Source organism: Notolabrus celidotus, chromosome 5 (assembly GCF_009762535.1).
Source record: "Notolabrus celidotus isolate fNotCel1 chromosome 5, fNotCel1.pri, whole genome shotgun sequence".
In the NCBI taxonomy this organism is placed as follows: domain Eukaryota; kingdom Metazoa; phylum Chordata; class Actinopteri; order Labriformes; family Labridae; genus Notolabrus; species Notolabrus celidotus.
In genome coordinates this window covers 33,601,587-33,624,350 of record NC_048276.1, presented here as the reverse complement: position 1 = coordinate 33,624,350, position 22,764 = coordinate 33,601,587, and the positions used below count along the sequence as shown (strand labels likewise).

The 22,764-nt window shown below is 40.8% G+C and overlaps 1 protein-coding gene across 2 annotated transcripts in view; it reads left to right on the top strand.

Moving 5' to 3' along the window:
• Positions 1-22,764, top strand: part of tmem132e (transmembrane protein 132E) — a 601,081-nt gene that overhangs the window by 537,612 nt on the left and 40,705 nt on the right. For both annotated transcript variants that reach the window (XM_034683892.1, XM_034683893.1), the window contains one exon: positions 13,392-13,597. In XM_034683892.1, the coding sequence (XP_034539783.1) occupies positions 13,392-13,597 (206 nt within the window). The remainder of the gene's footprint in view (positions 1-13,391; positions 13,598-22,764) is intronic.

Sequence of the window (22,764 nt, the reverse complement as noted above, 5' to 3'; positions counted from 1 at the left end):
AATAGTCACTGTGTCTGCATTTTCTCTGAGGAGTGTATTGATGGTAACGAGAGTCAAGTGTTGACCATGGGTGTCCTATTTTTCGTCTGAGTGTGTTTAGTGTCACCTGAGGGAGTTTGGTTCCATAATGATATAGCATTAGCTGACACCACAGAGCCCACATTTAGTTTGGAAGCACAGCTTTGGATCAAAAACAGGCGTGTATTAGCTAAAGCTGCATGTTTATGCTGACTGATAACTATTATAAGGATAGTAAAGTAGATGTTGACCACTGAGTGACCAGTTGAGACATATTTTTAGATGTCCTCATCTGATGCAAACACTCTGTTAAGGGCTGTGCAGCAAATGTCAATTAAAAGAGGATTTCTCCACAGTCACAGTGGGAAATTCTTAAAATGGCTAAATACGTTTTTTTTTAACCTGGTTTCATAAAATTAATGTTTGTTTTTTTTACACATTTTTTCTGATGCTCAGTGTAACTTTCTACTTTGATATGATAAATGCATTTGTCTATTTTAAGCCAAGTTTCCAAAGGCTTCAGATGCGATCACTGCAGGTAGATATAACAGCAGCGTCCCAGGATTCAGGGAGCACAATCACTGCTCCAACTTGAAGGGAATCCAAGCTGAGAGCACTACACCAGGTCTGGTTTGCTGATTAAATAAATTAGGTAGGGATCAAAACAACTTGCAGAGCACATTAGAGGCTGTGATTACACAGTTATTATTTTCTCCAGTCAATTATTATCATAATAGATTGCTCTATAGGCGGATTGTATAATTGTATAGGCAGTGAAGTGAAGTGTCGCTGTGTCGCTTTGCACTGTTGATCGCATTAAAAGTTATGGTGTGAGGGGAGATGTGTCCTTAGATGAAGTAAACAGCATACTGTGTGACATTATATTTGAATATATAACAGCGCACTTATGTCCTCTCAGGTTTCCTCCCATGCCTCCAGGTGTGACACAGATATGATTGCCTGTCAAAGACCTTTGTTGTGACAAAATGTCCTTGACTATACATAGAAATGGAGAATCAGTACTTAGGGATCTGGATCTTTAGTATAGGAGGTCACATCTGTGACACATCTTCACAATAAATTAGTAAGACATGTCTCCTTTCTATCCATCTCATGATCTGTATTGTGACAGAGATGTGCTCTGTCAGGATGAGAGCACACAGTTTAGCTCTGCGCAGCTAAAGATGCAGATGCTGATTGCTCAACAACATGCAAAACCAGAGCAAAGTGCACAGAGCTGCGAACTTTGGGGGTGTTTTTGATTTGAATGTCATTAGCAACATTTGCTGTGTGACTTATGCAAAATGATGTGCAGTTCTTGGAACTGTTAGTGACCGCAATCGGCTCTTAGTGAATTCCCCATGTGCAGATTTTCGTACGAGTTATGAACTTGTACAAGCTTTTTTTCGTTGAGTCATGTGCAGTTTGTTTATGATGGAAAGAATGACCCCCAATTTACACGGGATGCACCGCGTTGCGTTACGGCTGCACAGTGTGTTTGCTCCGTCCGATGTCTTGCACCCTGCTACACAGGACGTGTGTTTGGAGCGTAGCGTCAGCTCAGAGCAGGCAGGATCAGCTGGGTCCAGCATAGAGAGAACCACATACAAACAACAGGTTACAGAGCCTTTCTGTGGGTGAATTTCTGCTCATTTGGATTCCATTAGTTTTGTGCTTTAATCATCACTGAGTATGCTGCAGAACTGTAAAGTTTGGTTTTTGCAGGTTTAGATGAGTTAAATATGAATAATTCTGCTCTATTTTGTTGCCCTGTTACCTTCTGGCACAGTGATCATCTTAAAGTTCTGTTGTAGTCGACCTGTATCACATATATGTGGCTGTTTGTAGCTTACATCCATAATCAATGAGTATTTCTGATCTAAATGATCTTTAAACAGTCGGTAGTCCGTATATGGTGTTTAATTTTGAAATTGGCGGATGCCGCATGCGATCCTCGTGCCTGACTTCCTGTCCAGGTCATTCTTTTCTGTGCAGAATCTGTGTAAATTGGGGGTCAGATCACTCAACAGTGTGTGCATTGCTTCTGGTGGGTTTAACCTGCCTTCATACTACCAGGAGGTTAGTATTAGTATCCAGGATCATTGTTTTGAACAAATACATGCTGCCAGAGGAAAGATATCTCAAAGTTTAGGTCGTCTCCCCTGTCTGTGAGAGCACCTCCAGGGTGTTTTGACCTCCCTCCCCAGATGAAGATGAAGATGAAGATTTATCCAGCATAAACAGTTTGGTCTTTATCAGACATCCATTTCTTGTGTAAAGGCTGCTTTGCTATTGAAAATCCATCTGCATGCAGTAACAGGGACATGTGAATCTACAGCACTCAGAGGGAAACTGCCGTTAGGGAGAGGGAGGCGGGACGTGACTCGCAGGATGATCAAATTTGACTTCTCGGGTTGTAAATTGTCTCTCTGTAACAGAAATCTTTAAGCTGGACCATATTAATTCCTCATATTTGAACAATACTGACTCCAGCCTGTGCTGAAAAATCCTATTGTTCATTGAATAGTGAAAGTAATACATCAAGTCAGGCTAATGAAAGCAGCTGAGCAGTTCCTCAAGGTCAGGTACGGCAGGTTTGATAGTAGATTTAACAGACTGAGGCCGTGAAGCCATAAAGCTGAATCAGATACTGACTTCAATCATATTGGTCCTGACTGGCCAATATCAGTTCTTATTAAAAGACCAGTATCTGTCCAATATATTTTCCCCCTGATATACGGGTCCTAATGTTCTCTACAACACTCTCCACTCTCATATATAAATTGGTGTGAAGGAATGGACTCTTATTGCAGCAGGGGAACAAATTAAAATTTGAATTAAACACAAAGCAGAGTGCAGATCAATGAGTGTCCTGTGCAGATGTTGGGTGGAATATCACTTGAATTGTATTGCACTGAAATGTCAATAGAAAAGAACAGGTGCTGCATGGGGATGGTTCGCCCGATGCTGCATGTCGTTTATCATGTTTCATTATCCATTAAAGACAAGGCATTGGGCCATGTGATATCGAGTGGGTTTGCTTCAGCGCTCCTGCCATTGAACGTTCGAGGCTAATTTGAAATGAACCCTTCAGGCGAAGGAAATACACGAATCATGACAGTTCAATAAAACATCCCGCGGAATGCAGAAATAAAAGATTCACAGTGAACACGACAAATGGGAAACACTCTGTGACTTTGTTTTTTTTGCTTTTGTTTCGTCGTGCACAAAACTGTCATGGCACAAGTCACAGGGATCTATTTTAATCAGATTGTCTTGTTTTCATTGTGGCATGCTGGTTCTGTTTATGATTTTTGCTTCTGTCAAGCGCTGCAGTTGAGTGATGCAAAGTACATACAACACAAAGCTTTCCAGTACCTTGTCAAATCTGCAGCTAGCGTCGTGACATGATGCTGCAACTCAAACAGCATTTAAACTCAAGTATTCCCAGATAATAAAGCTTTTTTCACACCAGCGTTCCTCTCATTTGGATGTTTGCCAGCCTACAGGCGCTTGTTTTTTGTCCAACTTGGAGAGTAAAAATAGGAGAGAGGCTGTCATTTTTCTCTACCTGAACTTTTATTTATTTCTTCAGGACTTTGTTCCTTGGAAATAAATGAGCTGCAGTGTACGTCAGGAGCATACAGCAGATAAGCCACTGTGTGTGACTGTGTAGGCATGTGCATGAGGAATTATTAAAGCACCCTACCTGCACATGGTTGTAAAGGATAGAAAAATGAGGCTGTGAGATTGTGTCACAGGGTAGGGGGGGACATGCCAGCCATCATAAACAACAGAGACCAAACCTCCATCCCCCCGCTGATCATCCTCCCCCCTGGCATTGTGACTCACAGAAGCCATCTGAAGGTAGAGATAAGGCCTTGTGTCGGCACATCATGCACATGCCTGTGGTCATTCTGCACTCATACTGTAACTGGCTTAAAGGCTCCTTCCATAATGCCTCGCTCCTATTTTAGTATGACACATTTACCTTTAGTGCAACTCTAAATTTAGCTCCTAAGAGACAAGATAGAAGAATAATAAAGATAAATAAAGAATAATAAAATAACACCAATAAACATGTTGATCATGAAATGATCTGCAACTGTTCTGACTGGATTCATTACTGTGAGTGATTTTCATGTGATTCTTGTCTAGTTTCTTTTCCACTTCTTTTTATTATTTTACAGTCTCCGTAGCTAATCTGTTAATCAAGACAATAACAACAAATTAATCAACAAATGATAATGGAATGCAGGTCTTAATAACACCAAAGACAGCTGCTGTTTTTTGTGTGCTTCAACATCCCTGCAGCTTTGGATTGAAGTGGTGTTAATGACTGTTTGTAGTTGCATCAGTAAATGCTTAGAAAAATATTAGATTAAGTTATGTAATTTAATTATTCGTAAAAAATGATGACAAAAAATATAATTTCTCAATAACCTGATGATATATGGCTACACTAATACATGATATTACCCAAAGTCAGTGCACACCACTGTCTGCTTTAAGGTATGAGGTTAGCTCCTGCCGTGTTTCTACCAACCCATGCAAGACGACATGGCGTGTCACACGGAGCAGACAGGCACAGGTAGAATGGCTTTACCCTGACCCATTAGAAACTATTGAATCAAGTGTTGCATGGCATGATCATGATCCAAACATCAAACAGCTTCAGCTATCATGAACAGACTGAAATTTCTCTCAGAATTGGCAACATCAGACCAATCTGATTCTAATGAAGCATTTTTATTCTGAGCAAGCTATTATTATAAGGTGTCCATTAAAACACACCTTTTGACCCTCTTCCTAGTTTGGACAGTGCAAATGAAAATGGGACTCAGTTTCCTCCTCAGCCAAACACTTCCAAAGTCTCTTTTCCTCTGGGATGTTTTTAAATGGACCAACCTCAAATGTCCAGAAAAAGATCTTAACTGTGCAACTGAGGATCTTTGGCTTCTAGATAAAGAGATGTTCCACTCATGGACAAAACTCAGTTTGATCTGCAGCTCCTCGCTGGTTTCCCTTGGACAGAGCGTTTTCAAATCATTTTTCGTCAGAGGAATGAGTCATCTCACTTAAATAGAAGCCTGACTTCAGACAGCCTTATCACCCGCCATCAGAGGGGGACTTCACTAATCCTCTTGTGACTGGATTGGGCCAAATTCTTACAACCAGGTTCCCAAATCTTATGGGAAGCTTTCCCGTAAGAGGAGAGGCTTTTGTAGTTGCAGGTCGGAGCATGTGGCTTTGGATGAGATGTTCAAAAATAATACGGAGGGGTCATATTCAGGAGTCCTCCGTCTTTAGTTCAATTGTTGATCCTTTAATAAATCATTTCCTGAGTTCTACAAATCAGATTAAAATTCATCAGTTCTGCCATTTCAAATGACATATAAGGTAGAGTATGAAGATCACTGCTTTGCAATATCAAATAAGAATATGAGGACATTTTAATGAACCCTAACTGTTTCTTAAAGGCTCCAAAGACCCAGCTTTTCAAAACAACAGCTCATTTTCACACTCAACATCATTAATCCTAGAAACAACGGGCTAATGGGAGCTGGCTCATTTAGCTAACAGAGCTAAATGAAGTCATCGGTCGCACTTCTCTTGAAGCCAGCAAACATTCATCACATAAAGAGAAGCTTCACAATAGCTTTAAGTCACCAAACCAGTAATGCTAGCCATATGTCAGCTTTCATTTAAAACATACGTCATCTATAAATAGAGTGTCATTTGGCACGACACTGTGGTGATTCATTTAGGGAATATTTAAATTTGGTCATAAAATTCCAGATGAATGAGGTTTGTGTTTGGAAACATGTGCCAAACAGCATGACTATGGAAATGTGGACAAGATGGCTCAATGTTTCTCTGCACGGGTCACGCTGCATGTTTGTCTTTGGCAATGGAACATGTTTTCCTGTCGTATGTTTGATACACTTGAAGCAGAACAGCTGATTTTAGAAGCCGAGCTACGATTTTATTTTCAACCTACAGCATAGAAACCCTGTAGAATATTTTGCCCCCATGTGGTTTTATTTATTTATTTATTTGTCTTTTTGCCATTTTTGCAAGGTGTTTTATTTTGCTGCGGGGGAACCAGGTGGCTCGCAGAGCTGCGACTCACAACACGTAACCGTGGCAACAGGGGCCCCAGTCCAGTATGTTGCGTGTCTTCCCCTCTCTGTCTTGACCTTTGCTGCTGTCAAATAAAAGCAAGTGTCCAGTGTACTCTGTAAATTTAAAAATATATACTGTGCTGTCAGAGCACATGAGTAGCCTGTCCTCACCTGCAGAACACAGCCCTTTCAAACCAGAGAGAACATCCAGATGGGACAAGAGGTTGTTCTTTTTTTATTGTATGAGGCCAACAAGACAAGCCCACACACTCAATCCATGAGATTAAATACTTAATAACCACAATGTGTGATAATAAATATTCTGCACACATCTAACCTGACTCGCTCTTTGATGGTAGAACTGGTTAAACCTCCAAACCGCTCTGTAACAGTAAAAAAACAGTCAATACAAATATAGAGGAAAAGAAAAACAGGGGTACTTCTCTATTTCATTACATAAGCCAACACCTTTGAATATCTTTATATGTTGTGTAGAAATAAATAAAACAGTCTATTTCCCCCACTATTGGAAACTTGAATTTAAAGGTGACATATCACGCTTTTTTCATCAATATATATTGGTCTAAGAGGTCCCCAAAACATGTCTTTAAAGTTTATGCTCAAAAAAACACTTTGAAATCAGATTTTGGTCTGCCTGAAGAGCCCTCTTCTTCAGTCCTCCTCGGAACACTCTGTTTTCTCTCTGACCACGCCCCCTCAGGAAGTGGATGTGCCCTCGGCTCTCCAGCACGTTGATCTAATGTTTACATGTTGGCTGAATATACACGGCTGCTTACAGATAGCGTTACTTCAACCCTCTGAATCTGATCCAGAATCTGATCCTGACGGAGAGGCGCCTGCAGCAGGACCTTTCTGAAGGATTGGTCACAGATTTTGTGTTTCTTGTTGTTTTATTTATCAGTATGTCGACGTGTGTCTTGGTACACAGCTATGAACATGTAGCTATGTGGCTATGCTAACTAGCGCTAGCACTTATCCATGATAAATAAAAATCATCCACTAGATCTTCAAATCTGCAGACGTGGGGAGTAAAACCGACCTCTGCCAGAAAGGCAGCAGGCGTGTGTCTTGGTACACAGCTACAGCTACGACATGTAGCTATGTGGCTATGCTATGCTATGAATGAAAAATAAAAATCATCCACTAGATCTTCAAATCTGCAGACGTGGGGAGTAAAACCGACCTTTGTGTTTATTAAGACAGCCTACGACTAGCATGCCTCCCTCCTAAGCTCCTTGTTAGCACACATGTGCAGGGAATGAAAAACAGAGGAGGGGTTGAGTTGTATTTTATACAGTCTATGAGCTGAACAAGCTCCAAGCTCTGACTCGGTTTGCAAATAATTTAAACCTTATAATTAATTGAAAAAGAAACATGTTAAACGTTGAAACTGAAAAATGTTATTGTTTCATGAAGAATATATACTCATTCTAAATTTGATGCCAACAACATTGTCTCACAAAATTTTAGACAGTGACAGCAAACAATGAAAAAGTTATGTAGTGATTGAAAAACATCCAGAGGAACATCTCGAACTAATGAGGTTAATATGACACAGGGTAGTAACATGATGGGGCATAAAAGGGGGCTCCAGAGAGTCCCTTAGAAGGAACGGTGGGGAGAGGTTCACCACACGAGCAAATAGTTCAACAATGTCAGAATCATGTCCTTGGGGTAGAATTTCAAAGTATCTGGAGATTTTATCAGAGAATCAGAAGAAATATATGTACAAAAGTAACAACACTGGGAAACCATGGTCTTCGAGCCCCCAGGCGCCACTGCAGTAAGGAATACGTGACTCTGTGGTGGAAGTCACTGCATGGGCTCAAAATCACTTCCAAAAACATAAAACAATACAAATTCTTCAGGTTCAATAATCATTGTGTCGCCTTAACTCTGTTTTCATTTTAGAGTGTGTTTCAAACTCTGTTTTCAACAACATTTTAAGCACTGTCCCAGTTATTTTGGGATTGGGCTTTTACATTAATACAGGATATTAAAACAACATACACATATCAGTCATGTCAGTTATATGTCTGTAATATGGCCCCATAACTGGTGGATACATTCAGACAGATTGGTAAACACATTCTGTAATTTCAACTCAAAGACAATGCTGTTGTTTTTACCCCTGAGAAATGACTAAATTATAATAATTTGCTTTATGGAAGCTGTAGAATCTAGTATTTTTGCTTGTTTGTTTTGTTTTTGTTTTTCTTCATCAATACTTGGACTAGAAGCCAGGATATCTCTGCCTGTGCTGCATTTATTTGACCATTAATTATCTGTTTCATGCAAGTCGGCCTTAATTCAGTCGTACATAACTGAAGTCGTGTGTAAACAATTAGTGGATGTAAAGGTCATTAATTGGTAACAGAAAGTCAGACTGCTCAATCTGATCAGATTGTGTTTTAAGTTCTTCTCTGGACTTTGTGTGAAATGATGTAACTGCTGTTAGTGCAGTAAATGGAAGAACACTGGGGTGGCTGTGTTAGTGGTGTGAGTGTTCACATTCTGTATGTAATGGAAAACTAAAATGCCATTTCAGCACTGCTGACTTGAAGGACAGGGGCTGCTTCCTTCACTGGAACCGTTTGGGAAATTAATTCAGTTAATGTTATGGAATAAATGTGTGAGAGGTCCTTCGTTGTCTTCACCTTTATTAACCTCTCCGGTCTTTAGCTGAGCACCATGTGACCAGAGCACTTCCAGATGCAGGAAGCACTTGTTCTGATGATCAGTCTCCACCCAGGCAATCTGCTGGCACCATGGAAGATGCCACAGCGCATTAGCAGCAGTGCGACGGCATGTGGCGACTCAGTGTGTGAAAGCCCTCCCCAGCAAGCCCCCACAGGGCCACTGATACCCACAGTTGCTAACAGCTTTTGACTTGCAATTAGCCGGCCAAGTTTATCAGCAGCAATAGCCGCAGGAGCCGAAGCGGCACCACCGCTCAGGCTGGTTTTTTTCAGTGTGTGTGTGTGTGTGTGTCAGTGTGTGTTGTGTACTTGTGTGTGGCTGTAGGGGAGAAGGGAGTACATGTCAGGCAGATGTTCCCGACTCACTCTCATGGCGGTGGCCTTGCTGTGATTAATCAAGGTGGCTGGGGTCACTAGGCTGAGCTTCTTCTTCTTCTTTCTTGTGTAACTGGCTTCATACAGATGAAAGTACTGGAGTTTGTGTACACTGAACATGGTAATAGAGTCATAGTTTTACTACATTTTGCAGTATTGTGCTCCAATTAGACTCCATTCGTATTATATTGTGGTTTGTGATGGAAAATGTCCTTTTTTTGTCATCAACCACTAAAAAAAAACAAATCAGTTTAGTATCATAAAAGAGAGGGAATGATTTGAATTATAAGGTTTTTATTTTGATTTGTATTTCATTTCTGTTGGGCGAGCTATGCCCTCCTTTAGCATGTGTCAAAGGGCAAGAAAAAAAACGACAGCATTGTCATAGATATAACTCCCAATCTCAGCCTGAGGATGCAAAACAACAGCTATACTCAAGCACATTTTGTAGTCACCAAAGCAGGTGGTATCAGTGGCTTGCAGGTATGAACTATAAACTTATTCTACATGATAATACAGAGTGTGTCAGAAGGGGGTACAAGTTACAATGTTACAATGTCATTTAGCAGACGCTTTTATCCAAAGCGACGTACATACGAGAACAAGAACAACACAAGCAAAGATCTAGACAAGAGGAAACAAGATCAGTACGAGTAACAAAGTGCTTCAAGTCAATTTGGGTGCAGGTACTGCCAAGCAGTGTAAAGGCAATACACAAAAATAAGTAAGGAATTTTTTTATTTTTTTTTCGAAATAAGGAACATCTACAATGAAGCAACCAACCAATTTAAGACCTTCCATTAACATCATCAACAATTAACATCACCACAATAATGACCAAAGTACCAAGTGCTGGGTCCCTCAAGAGCTGAACACCGATTCCCAGAGTAGAGCAGGACAGTGCGAGTCAATCGTAGCTGGAAGACATGATCTGCCACTGGGGACAACAGTGGAGAACAGTCTAGCTAAGTGCATAGTGCTTCCTAAAGAGCTCCCACACTAGCTATGTTTGCATGTGCAGTTTTTCCTCCAGATTAAAATCATTCTGATCAGAGATTCTAACTACTCTGTTTACATGGACGCTTCATAAAATGATCCCATTAAGACATTTGTGTACATGCATCAAGCATTATATCTGAATTAAACCTCTTTGACATGCACATAGTTTTTCTGATGGTCTAATGTGTAGATAATAAACTGCTGTTAACAAATACTGATGTCACTGCATCATTTTACATAATATGGTATGAACTGTATCTGCGACTTTGGATGTCTGTACTTAATCTATTTTAATGTTTGACCATCAAGACATTGAACAACTCTGAGTTGCCAGTAAAGCCCTGTAGGCTTTAAAAGAAAAACAAAGGAATATAGAAATAGGAACAGAAATTTGTCAAGATTAATCCAAATATTTAAAAATCTTTTCAAATTGGTACTTTTTTTTTTGCACCGCACCTTTAACTACCCTCGGTACATTTCTCCCTTGGTTAGCTCTGCTGTGTTTGAAATGCATCCAGTGAAGAACCTGGTAGAGCTTGCAATCTTTTCTTGCAAAGAGGCCTCCTTAACGCTAACGATGCTCCTTAAGCAAACAGGATACCACACATATGAGCAGGAAACTGTGTTAGCCTGAAAGGTCAAACCTTGCAAAACTGCATTAGCTGAACCAGAGAGAAACACTGTCATCTTAAGACGTCTCCCCCCCCAACACAGACACTCAAGCCTGTCTGCATGGAGGGAGAATTATATTACCCAGACCTCCTCCCAGTTATGATAAATTCCCAGCCCTGAGAAGACTGGCCAGCCCGACCTCCATTTGCAGAAGATTAGATCCTCTGATTACAATGCCAGCTACCTCCCACCACTAGATAAATCTTCCATGGGAGCCCAAAAGCAAAGCCCTCCAGATCCATTGCAGTTAATAATTTAGTGTTAGAGGGGGACAAGTATTTATGGTAATTCAAATGGAGCTGGAGCTTTTTGACTAGATGGGAAAGCTAAAGAATGGGTTTAAGTTAAAAATGGCATTTGCTCTGACTTAAATTTAGAAATATCCATATATCGAATTCATACTCTGCTCCATTGCTCCATTGTTGAGGAAGAAATTATATCGCATTACAGGACTGTCCAGAGAAAGGTGAAATGTGTGGATATGTTTATTAATGTGCCATGTAGGTGTTATGATCTAAAGTTCATGTGAAATGTCACGCTGCTGTCAGCCTTCATGTGTTATGAATTATGTGTTTGCCTAAAAGCTTCTGTTGGCATATTAGGCGTCTGTGTAATTGTTCATAGATCATTATGCTGAGGGTGGGCAGGAGGGCTGGTGGGGTGAGGACGTGGTGTGCATGCCTAATTTGCACTGTACATGCTTAATCAAGTCTGCGTTACTTAGAAGCACTAATTCGACATTGGACTACATAAAAGATGCAAATTAGATTAGAGAGCAGCCCACAGCCTATAAGCACTGTTCAGCAGCAGCAGTTCTCAGCAGTGAGCCATCAAGACCAGAGTCTGTGGGTGGGATGAAAATCTGCAGACATGGAGCCTCAGTGGTTCAAGAATAAGACGCTCTTATCTACTGTGTGCTTAACATTAACACACAGCCTATCTGTGATTATCAGTCTGTTCACTACACATGAAATACACACATTTTGTCCAGTTAATGTTCAATGATGGAGACAGTTTTGGCTTTAAGAAGACATCTTCTACAAAATGTTATATCCATCATTGATATTAGGACTTAAGAGTTCACAGGGTAGCCGTTTGAAATGACAAAAGCTACAATGATAAATTCAAATTGGCAGACTGCCTCATCAGCTTTATGTTTGACTTCAAGAAGCTTTTTATATATGTGAACATGCTACACATGCCGACCAAATTTCATAAATCAACATGAAATGAGAAGGTGGGGCCTTCAAATTTAAAAACATCTGGAGGCACCTCTCAATTTGATTTGTCACAACCATGTCTGAGAGCCAGAAATATCATGTGTTCTTATCCAGCATGACTCTTGTGCCACTTTTCATGACATTGATAGGGGTTTTTTTTTTTGGAGAGAAATTAAATAATCATAATGATATAATAATCATTAAGCCTGATAATTAATACATCGTAGCTCTGTGTTGCTATAAATGAAGGCATGCACCTCAGAAAGTAACTAAGCATCAAATCAGTGCAGCTTGCAAGCCCTGTGAGTGGTCCACTTGGTAGTGTTCTATTTCCTGCATTTACAAATTTGCGGTATCAGCTATCTACACTGATTCAGCAGCCATGCATGCCATCTCATCCGACGTCTCCTCTCTTTTCTTCTTTTCAATAAGCACAGCCTCATCAAATGAGGTGCAACATTCATCAGCTCCAACTCAAACCGGTCTTGCACTTTGCGCTAGTTGCATGGTAGCACCGAATAAAGATTTTTTTTTCTACAGAACACAATTAAAAAGTCCTCTTTTCAAAGTGCTTCAAAGCCAGCAAAATAAAATAAATCTAATATCAAGGTTTAGAAGCAAAGGTTACCAACAAGGTGTTATCTAAATAAGATTAAAAAACATCTTTCAAAGAAATCAAAGGCAGTTAAAGAGAATTAAAGCTCTCCAAAGGCAGGATTGGCAGTGTTATTCCAGTGTTTTTTAAACAAGGGACAAAAAGTAAAAGATTTAATACACAGCAGATTTGTCACCGTTCCACATCGCTGAAGCCCTTAGGGTAAAGGCTACGCTCCCTGTAGTCCAGGGTATATATGGTATGAAGAGATCAGACATACAGGGGCAAGGACGGCCATCAAATGTAACCAGTAACATTTCAAATCTCTTATCAAAAGTCCCAGGAGCCAATGTAAAGAGGCTACAAAAAGAGTGCTATGGTCAGGGTTTGGGGTTCTGGGTGAGAGCCTCAGTTTTGTGCTCGACTAAATGTGTTGGCAGAGAGGGTTTTATGTACCCTGAACTTTCACATCACATCCACAAGCCTGAGAGATCCTTGATATTTTCACTGCTGAGGGTGTCAACCTTGAAATGCTGCAGGATGAATTGTGGCTCTGACAGCTGCATCCATACAGTACAGTATATCACCACACATCACTTTAATCCACTGCCGCAGACGTGACCATTACCATATAGATGGTCTGACTTGTGACCCTGATCTGTCCTAGGTGTCCATGAATTGCGACTACGTGTTCGTCAACGGGAAGGAGACACGAGGGTCCATGAACGCGAGGGTCATCTTCAGCTACGAGCACCTGAGTGCGCCGCTGGAGCTCACCGTCTGGGTGCCCAAACTTCCCCTGCAGGTGGAACTCTCTGACAACAACCTGAGCTTCATCAAAGGCTGGAGGGTTCCCATTCTGCCAGACCGGAGGTAAGGCCTAGAATCCAAACAGAGATACTGTCAGAACACAGGTTTCATGTTTAAGGTAAACAGCGGGCTCATGCTTGGCTTATCATCCATGAAAAGACTGATCACATGATGAGGAGACTTATGCTGTAGAAATCATAGACGTAGTCTCAGTGATGGCCTAAAATGGCGGCCCCCCTGTTGTAAGTGCTCACTCTAAATAACAATAAGAGTAGCGGCCCACCTGTCAGTCACCTAAGTCACCTCGATATAATCAAAACAGATGAGTTATAAAAAGATAAATGAATTCAGCCCCATAGAGTTTTTACAAATAGTGAAATAAGCTTTAGAGAACACAACTGATTTTTGTAACAGGGTTTAAAAAGGGCTGTAAAAATGAGCTCTTCAACATGATTCTGATGGGGTTCCTGGCTTTTGACTTGCATTTCTGCATTGGCTTCATTTCTCAACCCCAAGTGTTCCAGCTTGATTTGAACATACTTTGGTCTTAATTACTGACAGCTATGAAACGTTTTTAAACTGCCTTAATCGGTTGCTGTAGCTGACGGCTGTGAGAAAGGATGCAATACCAGTAATGTAACCTTTCAGGGTAAATGCGCCAAATGTTAATATTCATCTCCAAATGTCTACTAAGATGCATATTTTTCCAAGCGGCAACCTCTGATGTTTAGAAATGGAGCCAATGAAGAAGTGCAAAACTACAGTTCCACAAGTATCCACCAGAGGCTGGCTCCAAAGCCAAGGAATCCCCATTAAGTCTCATATTAAAATGCTCATTTTTACAGCAAAATTAAACATGTTGACTGCCATGTTCAAAAAAAGCTTTTGGGCTTTTAGATATATCACTCCCAGTAAGATAATACAACGTCTAAGAGTTCTTCATAATTTACATACAGGGGCACGGCTGAGTTGACAGTGCTGTTGCTGTTTGCCAGGATTCTAAAAGCTCCCCTCAGCTCCACCTCTTTTCCTTTTCCAGTATGTTTGAAAGTGAGTATGAGTGAGCAGCATGTGCAACATGGTGGGAGTCATCACTGGGCTTCAAAACACCTCTTCAGAAACTAATGGGTGACGTCAAAAAGACTACGTCCATGTTTCAGACAGTCCAAGGATTTTACCCACTGACATGCTCAGCTTGTCACTGTAATTGACAAACGACTCCATGAAGAGGAAGAGTATGGGGATAGAATTGTCGTTCAAGAGGAGGATGTGCTTCTTTTTATCCAGAGGCAGACTGTTACATCACCCTCTTCAAAGCCACCAGACTCCATTGACAAAATCAAATGTGTGTGCATGTGTTTGCGTGTGTATGCGTGTGTGCGTGCATGCATGCATTTTTTTTTTCCCAAACAAACTATTAAAACACCAAAGTCATACATCAACTGGAAAGACTAACCCATTGAGGCATCTGTCAGTGAAGTTTGGTGGAACTGAGTGATATAACAGCCTATTCCTGTTTGAAAAGGAGCATCTTACATCAGAAAGGTCTATCTTTGTTAGTATCAGATAACAACCTTTGCTCGCAGTGACAAAAACAAGCACTGATGTCCACTATTGATGTACACTCACTGGGTACATCTCCTTGCAGGGGTTAAGGCTGAAGCACCTGCCTTAAACATCCCAAAATTGTATGTATGTTTTGGTCACATATACCTCACAATATGTTCAAATCTGGCCCAGGTTTTAGAATAGAAGACTTTTACTTTGAGAAATCCAAACAGAAAAAAAACAGGGTCGGCAGGTTGATCCGTCAGGTTGTAAATAACTGGCTAAATGTACGTAGAAAAAAATAACTCAATGTTTGCGAGGCTAAACATCTGAATACCTTTCAAAAAACGGAGGAAACCATGGGTGCTGTTTTTGGGCACACCAGCTCAAGTCAAGGAATAGGTTAAAGAGCCTTTAATTCATACAGGGCATAACATACTAAAAGTGGTATACAGGAGAAAGGAAACGCTAACACCTGAACCTCTGAATACTTGTTCTGCCTTATCAGAACCCAATGTTGCAGAGTCCCTATAAAAACTAGACATGTTGCCACCTTTTGACTGTGACATGAAAAAGCAAGACCCAATATGCTGAGTATTCCTTTAATGTCAGGGTTGATCTAAACAAGCTCTAAAGCACTCATGTAACAGCAGTTTTAAGGGGAAATTAGAAAAACCTCTTTCCTCTGTTTCCTTTTCTTCTGTACGCTTCAGTAAAAGCACCAGAGTCAGCATGCAGTGTCATGCATTTTTATTTTAGATGTCTTATTTTGTACATGTGTACCAGAGGACTCATTATCCAAAGAGCATGGAGCCCTGCAGTCTTACACATTAGAAACTAAGAGACAGTCCAGCCTTCCCTCTGTTATCCTGGATTTCATGTGTAGCTGCTTGTTTTGCTACAATTAGATGCTCTGTCTCCGGTACTCCGGGTAAATGCACTCCACAAAAAAATGAGCTTCTCAAGTGCAAATTAAGCTACAAGGCTGTCATGTTTGTGTCATACTCATCTGAACCCATTTTAAACAACAAGTCAGAGACTCAGACTTAATTAGACTTGAAGGACGCACACAGGAAGCTCTTGAGAATGAATATGGGTTGTCCTTCCAGATAGATACAGTAATGATGTTTTTGGACTAACAAGCAGATAACTATAGCTTTTTTCTGCACTCAAAATGATGGTTAGAGTCTCAAAGCATGAAATCATTATTCCCAAGAAGCTGCCACACTGTTCATACTGTAGAACAGGAATCCCTTTTCCAGGTGTGACATCCAAACTAACCTATATTTCCTCACTGTAACAATGATTTCACTTCTTTTAGAACAGTCAGTGAAAGCCTCTTTCTTAATGGGGTGTTTGTTTTAGTTCCAACTCTTGTGCCTGATTGTCTCCAGACAGACTTTAACTCCCGCTAATCAACCAACAGCAATATAAAGGTAAATTAAAGCCGCAAGCAGCGATGAACGGGCCCTCGCACACCTGCAGCCGCCGCCTACGCGAGCCGCCACCACATGTAAACCGCCGCCTGATATTTGCCACTGCATGATGCGAAAGCAAGATCTGAGATTATATACTGGCTAAAGTGGTGCAAATGTTCCAAGTTTTGGGCAGATTGCCAAGAAAACCTCCAAACTTGACAGTAAGCCACGCCCACAATTTTTGTCTGAACATAATTATTTTAACAATAGTGTAATCATCAATATGTCTGCTATAGAATGAGCTTTGTTTGGACTGAATCAGAGAAAAACTCTAGGAGTAGCTCTCAAAAGTATGCACCCTCATTTGGGCGTCATTCTTCACATTCAAAGCTGTATGTGCATTTGATGCCCTGCCTCAACGCATACCACGCCCACAATTTTAGTCTGAACGGAATTTTTCGAACAGTTTTGAATCGTCAAGGTGTCTTCTATAGGTTGCCCTTGGTTTGGATTGAATCGGAGAAGTGCCTTCGGAGAAGATAATGAAAGTATGCCCCCTTATTTGGACGCCATTTTTCATGTTCAAAGCTAGGTGGCGCTCTTCCTGTTGAGTTTGGGATATGGGTGCAAGAGGCTTTTTTGTGCGTCCTGGTGCCATGAATATGTGTAAAATTTTTCAAGCATGTACCTCCAAATAACCCCTATGGGGAGGGTTTTTTGAAAACTGTAGGGGGCGCTAGTGAGCACATTTTTTCGACTTTTTTTGCGAAACCTATAAAATGTCGCACTTTTTCCCAGCACTGATGAGTGTGTTGGATGAGGTGAGATTACGTGCATTTTAAAGTCACAAAATTCCATTTTCCGACGTTTTTTTTTTATGCCCCGCCCCAAAATCTGACACGCCCACATCTTTCGTCTGAACGGAATGCCTTTACTTTGTATTAATCCTCAATGGGTTTACTATAGAATGTGCCAAGTTTGGACTGAATCGGAGAAAAGCTCTAGGAGAAATTAGCAAAAGTATGCACCCTTGCACGGACCCATTTTGGCCCATTTTTCATGTTCAAAGCTAGGTGGCGCTCTTCCTGTTGAGTTTTGAATATGGGTGCCGCTGACTTTTTTGTGTGTCCTGATGCCATAAATATGTGTAAGATTTTTCATGCATGTAGCTCAAAAAACTTGATGCGTAGGGTGTTATTTTTACCTCTAGGGGGCGCTACAGAATTTTTTTTTGCGAGACCTATAATAACTTGCAATTTACACCAGACCCGATGAGTGTGCAAAAATATCTGCGCTTTCATTAACGTTCAGGGGTCCAAAACTGCAATCTCCTATAATAATAACCCTTAGGGTTACAATAGGGCCTTCGCCACCATCGGTGCTCGGGCCCTAAATATGACAAAGCATTATTAGAAGGTGATGTAATCTACAGAGTAAACTATAACAGTGGCATCAAGTGGAGAGATAATCAACTAAACATACATTAATGAAGCTGTATTTGTTGTGGTACAGATAGTTCAGCAAATGTTCTTGTATTGAAACTGATTCTTAACTAGACGTGATGCAAAAGAGAGAGAGAGTGAGAAAACACCAGAAGGTTTCATTTGTCCAAACCCGTTCAATCGTACCAACAAACAACCCAATGACAAGTTGCATTTCCACACACCCTCTCCCCTGCTCCAAGTATTGTAAAGTGTCATGTAACATCATTTGCAGCAAACACAAAAACACAATCTCATCCATGTAGCTGTGAGGCATTCTCGGCTCAGGTTGACAAATACTGACACTTTCTGACAGCCTGTTTTTAGTGTGTCAGTAAAACCGAAAGCATCTTTAAGACACTTGTTTGATCTCAAGAAAAATATCTCTGTTTTCTCACCCTAAACATCTTACCTTTACAAATTAAAGTTGAGCTTTTAGGATGGAAAATAGACCTCTTTGAAATCTTACACCACCTCTCCTATGTTGGAGCTATCTTCACTCAATCCCCTGGTCTGAGTTTAACTGCACCTGAGAAATTATGAGAAATGCCTCTAATGGCCAAATTCCACCAGATCCGTGTTCGGTCCGTCTCCGATCCGTCACAGCACTATCACAGGGTCTGATTGGTTTGTATTATAGTCAATCTGTTAACTCCCACTGGATCCTCTCTGTTGCATTCGGGCTGCGTATCTGATCAGGCAGGTTGGAACGTAACAGATCAGATACGCAAGACTTCTATTTGTGCCGGATGCCGGAGCACGGCGCATCACCTCAACAGAGCAGATGGAGCGGGACAGGAAGTCAGGCACCAAAACAAAATGAAAACATCCGGTTAATTTTCAGAATAAAACACTCTGTGTTATCACCAGATCGTATTTCACTGAACTACAACAACAAACCCTCATATGTAGCGGAGCCAGGCCTGGAGTCAACAGGTCAGAGGTTTTCAGAGGACCAGAAAGACAACATGGATGAGGAGAGGAGGAGGTTCAGTGATTGCTGAGGGAAAACTTTGGTCACATGACTCCAGCTATCTGATAGTCCTGCTCCGTGCTGCATTCCAAAAACATAAGTGGTGGGTGTTGACAGACGAGAGAGCACGGAGCCAGACCGCCACAGATTGGTGCAGGACCAGACATGGATCTGGTGGAAGTCCCGTGTAAGTGTAGAGAGTTTAGGTGTGGAGCATGAGGCAATAGTTACAGTGACACTGATGAGAGGTCATTTTAGACTGATGCATATGAGTCCCAGCTCATGTGAGCACTGGCTTTGCAAGATTCATTGCTGATTCAAACAGCATGATGTGTTGAACCATTTTCAACCCAGGAAATGCAGATTTTGAATTATTTAGTATGTGAAGTTAACACCAGCGTTAAAGTGTTTCATCACACAGCTCAATTCTACAGCTCTAAAAACATGTTTACCATAAAGCGTACATTCTAAACAGACTCATGGAAGACACACCTCTTGGTTAATCTGCAGCATTCACGGTCTCCTACATGTTCGACCTGTGAAAGACACAGCAGTTTTAAAATGAAGCTTGTTTATATCAGTCCATGTAAGCAGGAAATTCAAAAACCTACCAGTGCAAATTACAATAATGAACTTAAAGCTTCAAACACTGAAAAACAGTATCACTGGGCATACTGGAGAGTAAAGAAGGGTTGCATCAGCTGTGGTGCGGGCACTGATAGTCATGTTTGATTATCCCAATCAGGCTAATGTACATGCATGTTAATATCAGCCTCAGTGTTAAAAGTCTGAAAGGATAACAAGGACTCAGAGACCGAATTCTCCTCAGAAATAACCGCACTATCAATATTAATTCAGCTTTTAAGAGTCTCTGTGAATATGACTCACTTCTGTTTCCATTGTAGTGTTTTAAATCTTAAACAATTGAGGCCCCCTCTCTCTCTTCATTGTCCACGTCTGTGTTAAAAGCAGTTTTTCACTCTGCTTTAACTGTTTTTATTGTTGCTGCCCTAAAGTTGGCCTCAAATGCTGCTTGTAAATCCTTATATTTGAAGACGAGGCCTACAAATTATGCATCAGATGATTCAGTTTATTTAGTCCCAGGACTCCACCGCTCTAAGATTGTGATCATCTGCAGTGAAACAACAAAGGGAGTATTTAATGTTTATGGTATTTTGATGGTGTAGGGGGAAAAACTTCAACTTGTAACATCAACATTTGTGCATCTGAGTTATATACTTTGGGATCAGACTGTTCAGAGCCACAAGACCTAAAGGTTTTGTCCAGTTATGTCCTTTATTCAGCCTGAAGTACTCCCAAGCAAACACTCAAGGAAGGAAAGTGAGCACAGCACAGCACAGCACAGGTAGACTGAATAATGGATGCAACAAGAATCAAAATACATCATGATTATTAAACTTCTTAAGCACATTTGCAATGATCAGATTGACTGAATATGAAATGGATAACATTGAGGCAAGGGCTTAGCCTAATGGTTAAGTTGTACACCCATGTAGCGGATGGTTTGAGTTCGAATCAAGCCTGCGGCTTCCTTCCCGCATGTCATTCCCCCATTCTCTCCCAGTGTCCTACGCTATCCACTGTCCTCTCCTCTATAAAATAAAGGTGTGAAAGCCCCAAAATGTAACTTAAAAAAGATGTGCACAGAAGGGATCTGGCTGAGGGACTGATGTTGCCAACTAAAACACAAATTGAATTTAGTTATACAATTTTTAAAACCCTTAAAATTGGTGTGGAGTGGTGCAGTCCACTGCAGAACAGATTCTTGTGTTGATTTGAAGCAGTCACTCACAGCTACGGAAAGTGAAATTACTCTTATGTTAGTGTTTGTTATGTTTTCTGTCACAGTTCCTCCTGTCAGGAGCTGTATTTATAGACAGAGCTGTCAATCAATCATCCACAACATTCCTAATAATTTATTTGAGGTGTATTTAATTTTACAGTTTGACCGTTGTCTTAATGGAGAAGGTGGGCTACACAACCTTTACTGCAGCCAGTCAGCAGGGGGAGCTCTAAAAGTTTTTTCTTCATTAGATTTTGGTTGTTCTGCCTTTTCTCCAAATAACTTATGGATTGATTAAATCAGATGAAGCTTCAAAACTTTACTCATTCTTGAGATAGATACACAATATCATATTTTGAAAAGATATGTGAGGAAAAGCAGCAAGTGCCCTTTTTGAAATCAGTTCCATTCCAGGTTCCTGTTTGCATACAACACAAACTGCTGTAGGATTTATTGATTTCATCCTGAAACCTTGATTTCACCTCATCCAAATAACTCTCATACTTTTGCTATGCTGGAATATCACAGAGGAAAATTACCGTCTTTAAAGTTTTGTGTTGGATAAAGAATCTTCTGGTTCCCCGTACATGCTGGAGTTAAAAAAGGAGACACAGTCCAGTGAGGTGAAACACAGCAGGCATACTTCACCTTGTGTCAGTGGGTTACACTTGAAGCCATTGTCGATAGAAAGAGTCAAGCAGGTAATGAAAAAACTGGATGAGCTGTTGCCACGAGCAATAGAGATAAAACAACTTTAAATGCAGATAAAGTGGCACCTGTGGGAGATTAAGGGTGTTTGGGCCAGGACCTGATGAGACATGTTGTCTGAGGTTAAAGAACTTGAGCTCGTTAAAATATTCCCACATTCTTGTCATGCATGGAGCGGTAACAAACAGGCCTGCAACCCTTCATTTAGGAAATGTTTAATGGGAGCATTAACACTCTCTCAGGTGGCTGCTGTCATTGCTGCTGGAGTACATCACCACAGACTGAATCCGTTCTACCCAACCTGAATACAAATGGTGCATTTAAGGACTTGTTTGAAGAATTAAGGTATTTGGAATGACCTAGAGTGCTTGGAAAACATCTTGCATAGCCTCGTTTTTCACAGATCCCCAACGGGCTATAATAGGCTGTAGATGGTAAATTATTTTGACATGCAGGATGCGTCTTATATCCCCACTTTAGCACCGTTCGCACAGTGTATTCGTTCATTGTAACAGGCAGAGCTTATTAAAGTAGAGCCCTTCAGATGAGGAATTGTATTTAGGCTTTTTATCAGATTTGTGCAATGTTCAGGGCTCATTATTTTGAATGGTGTTTGCTGTTTGTCCAGGGTTAAGTAGACCCAAGAGTTTGCAGTCTGTTTCCTAAACTGTAACTGTTGCATATCAGTATTACGTTTGTTATTCATAGTGGAACAAATAGCAATAGGTGGGCAAGCAAATTGGCGTGGCTTTAAAGTTTGTTCTTCTAAAGTATCTACCTCTACATTTCTTCCGACCCATTTTCTATGCATATAACGCCCCCCATGGCGTCCTGAAAACAGTAATCAAAGACCCCTTGTGAGCTATTTTAGGTTGATATGATTGCCACACAGCCAGGCCGGAGGAATTCATTTCACTGCAGCTGAGGCATTTCTTTCTTGCATGCTGTGATTTGTATTTAGCATGTGTATGTAATTTTCTATCCCCTGTACTTCTAGCAGCATTGGGCAACTGCAGACAAAGGTGGCACCCATTATTCTTTATGGTGCCAAACTCAGGCTGTTGAAGCTGCTGATGCTGACCAGACTGGCCTTCCCACAGGAGTCTTTGTTTTTTAGTGATAGCACTGCTGGTGGACACATCCTTTGATATATTCTATATACTGTAGCTTTGTTTGTTTTTCTGTTTATGTTTCCATAGCTGTAGCACTTTCACAGCAGGATAGCATTCACTTTGTATTATTTTAGTTTCCAATACCTTTTGTTTTAACATCAAATATTAATAACCACTCTAATCTTA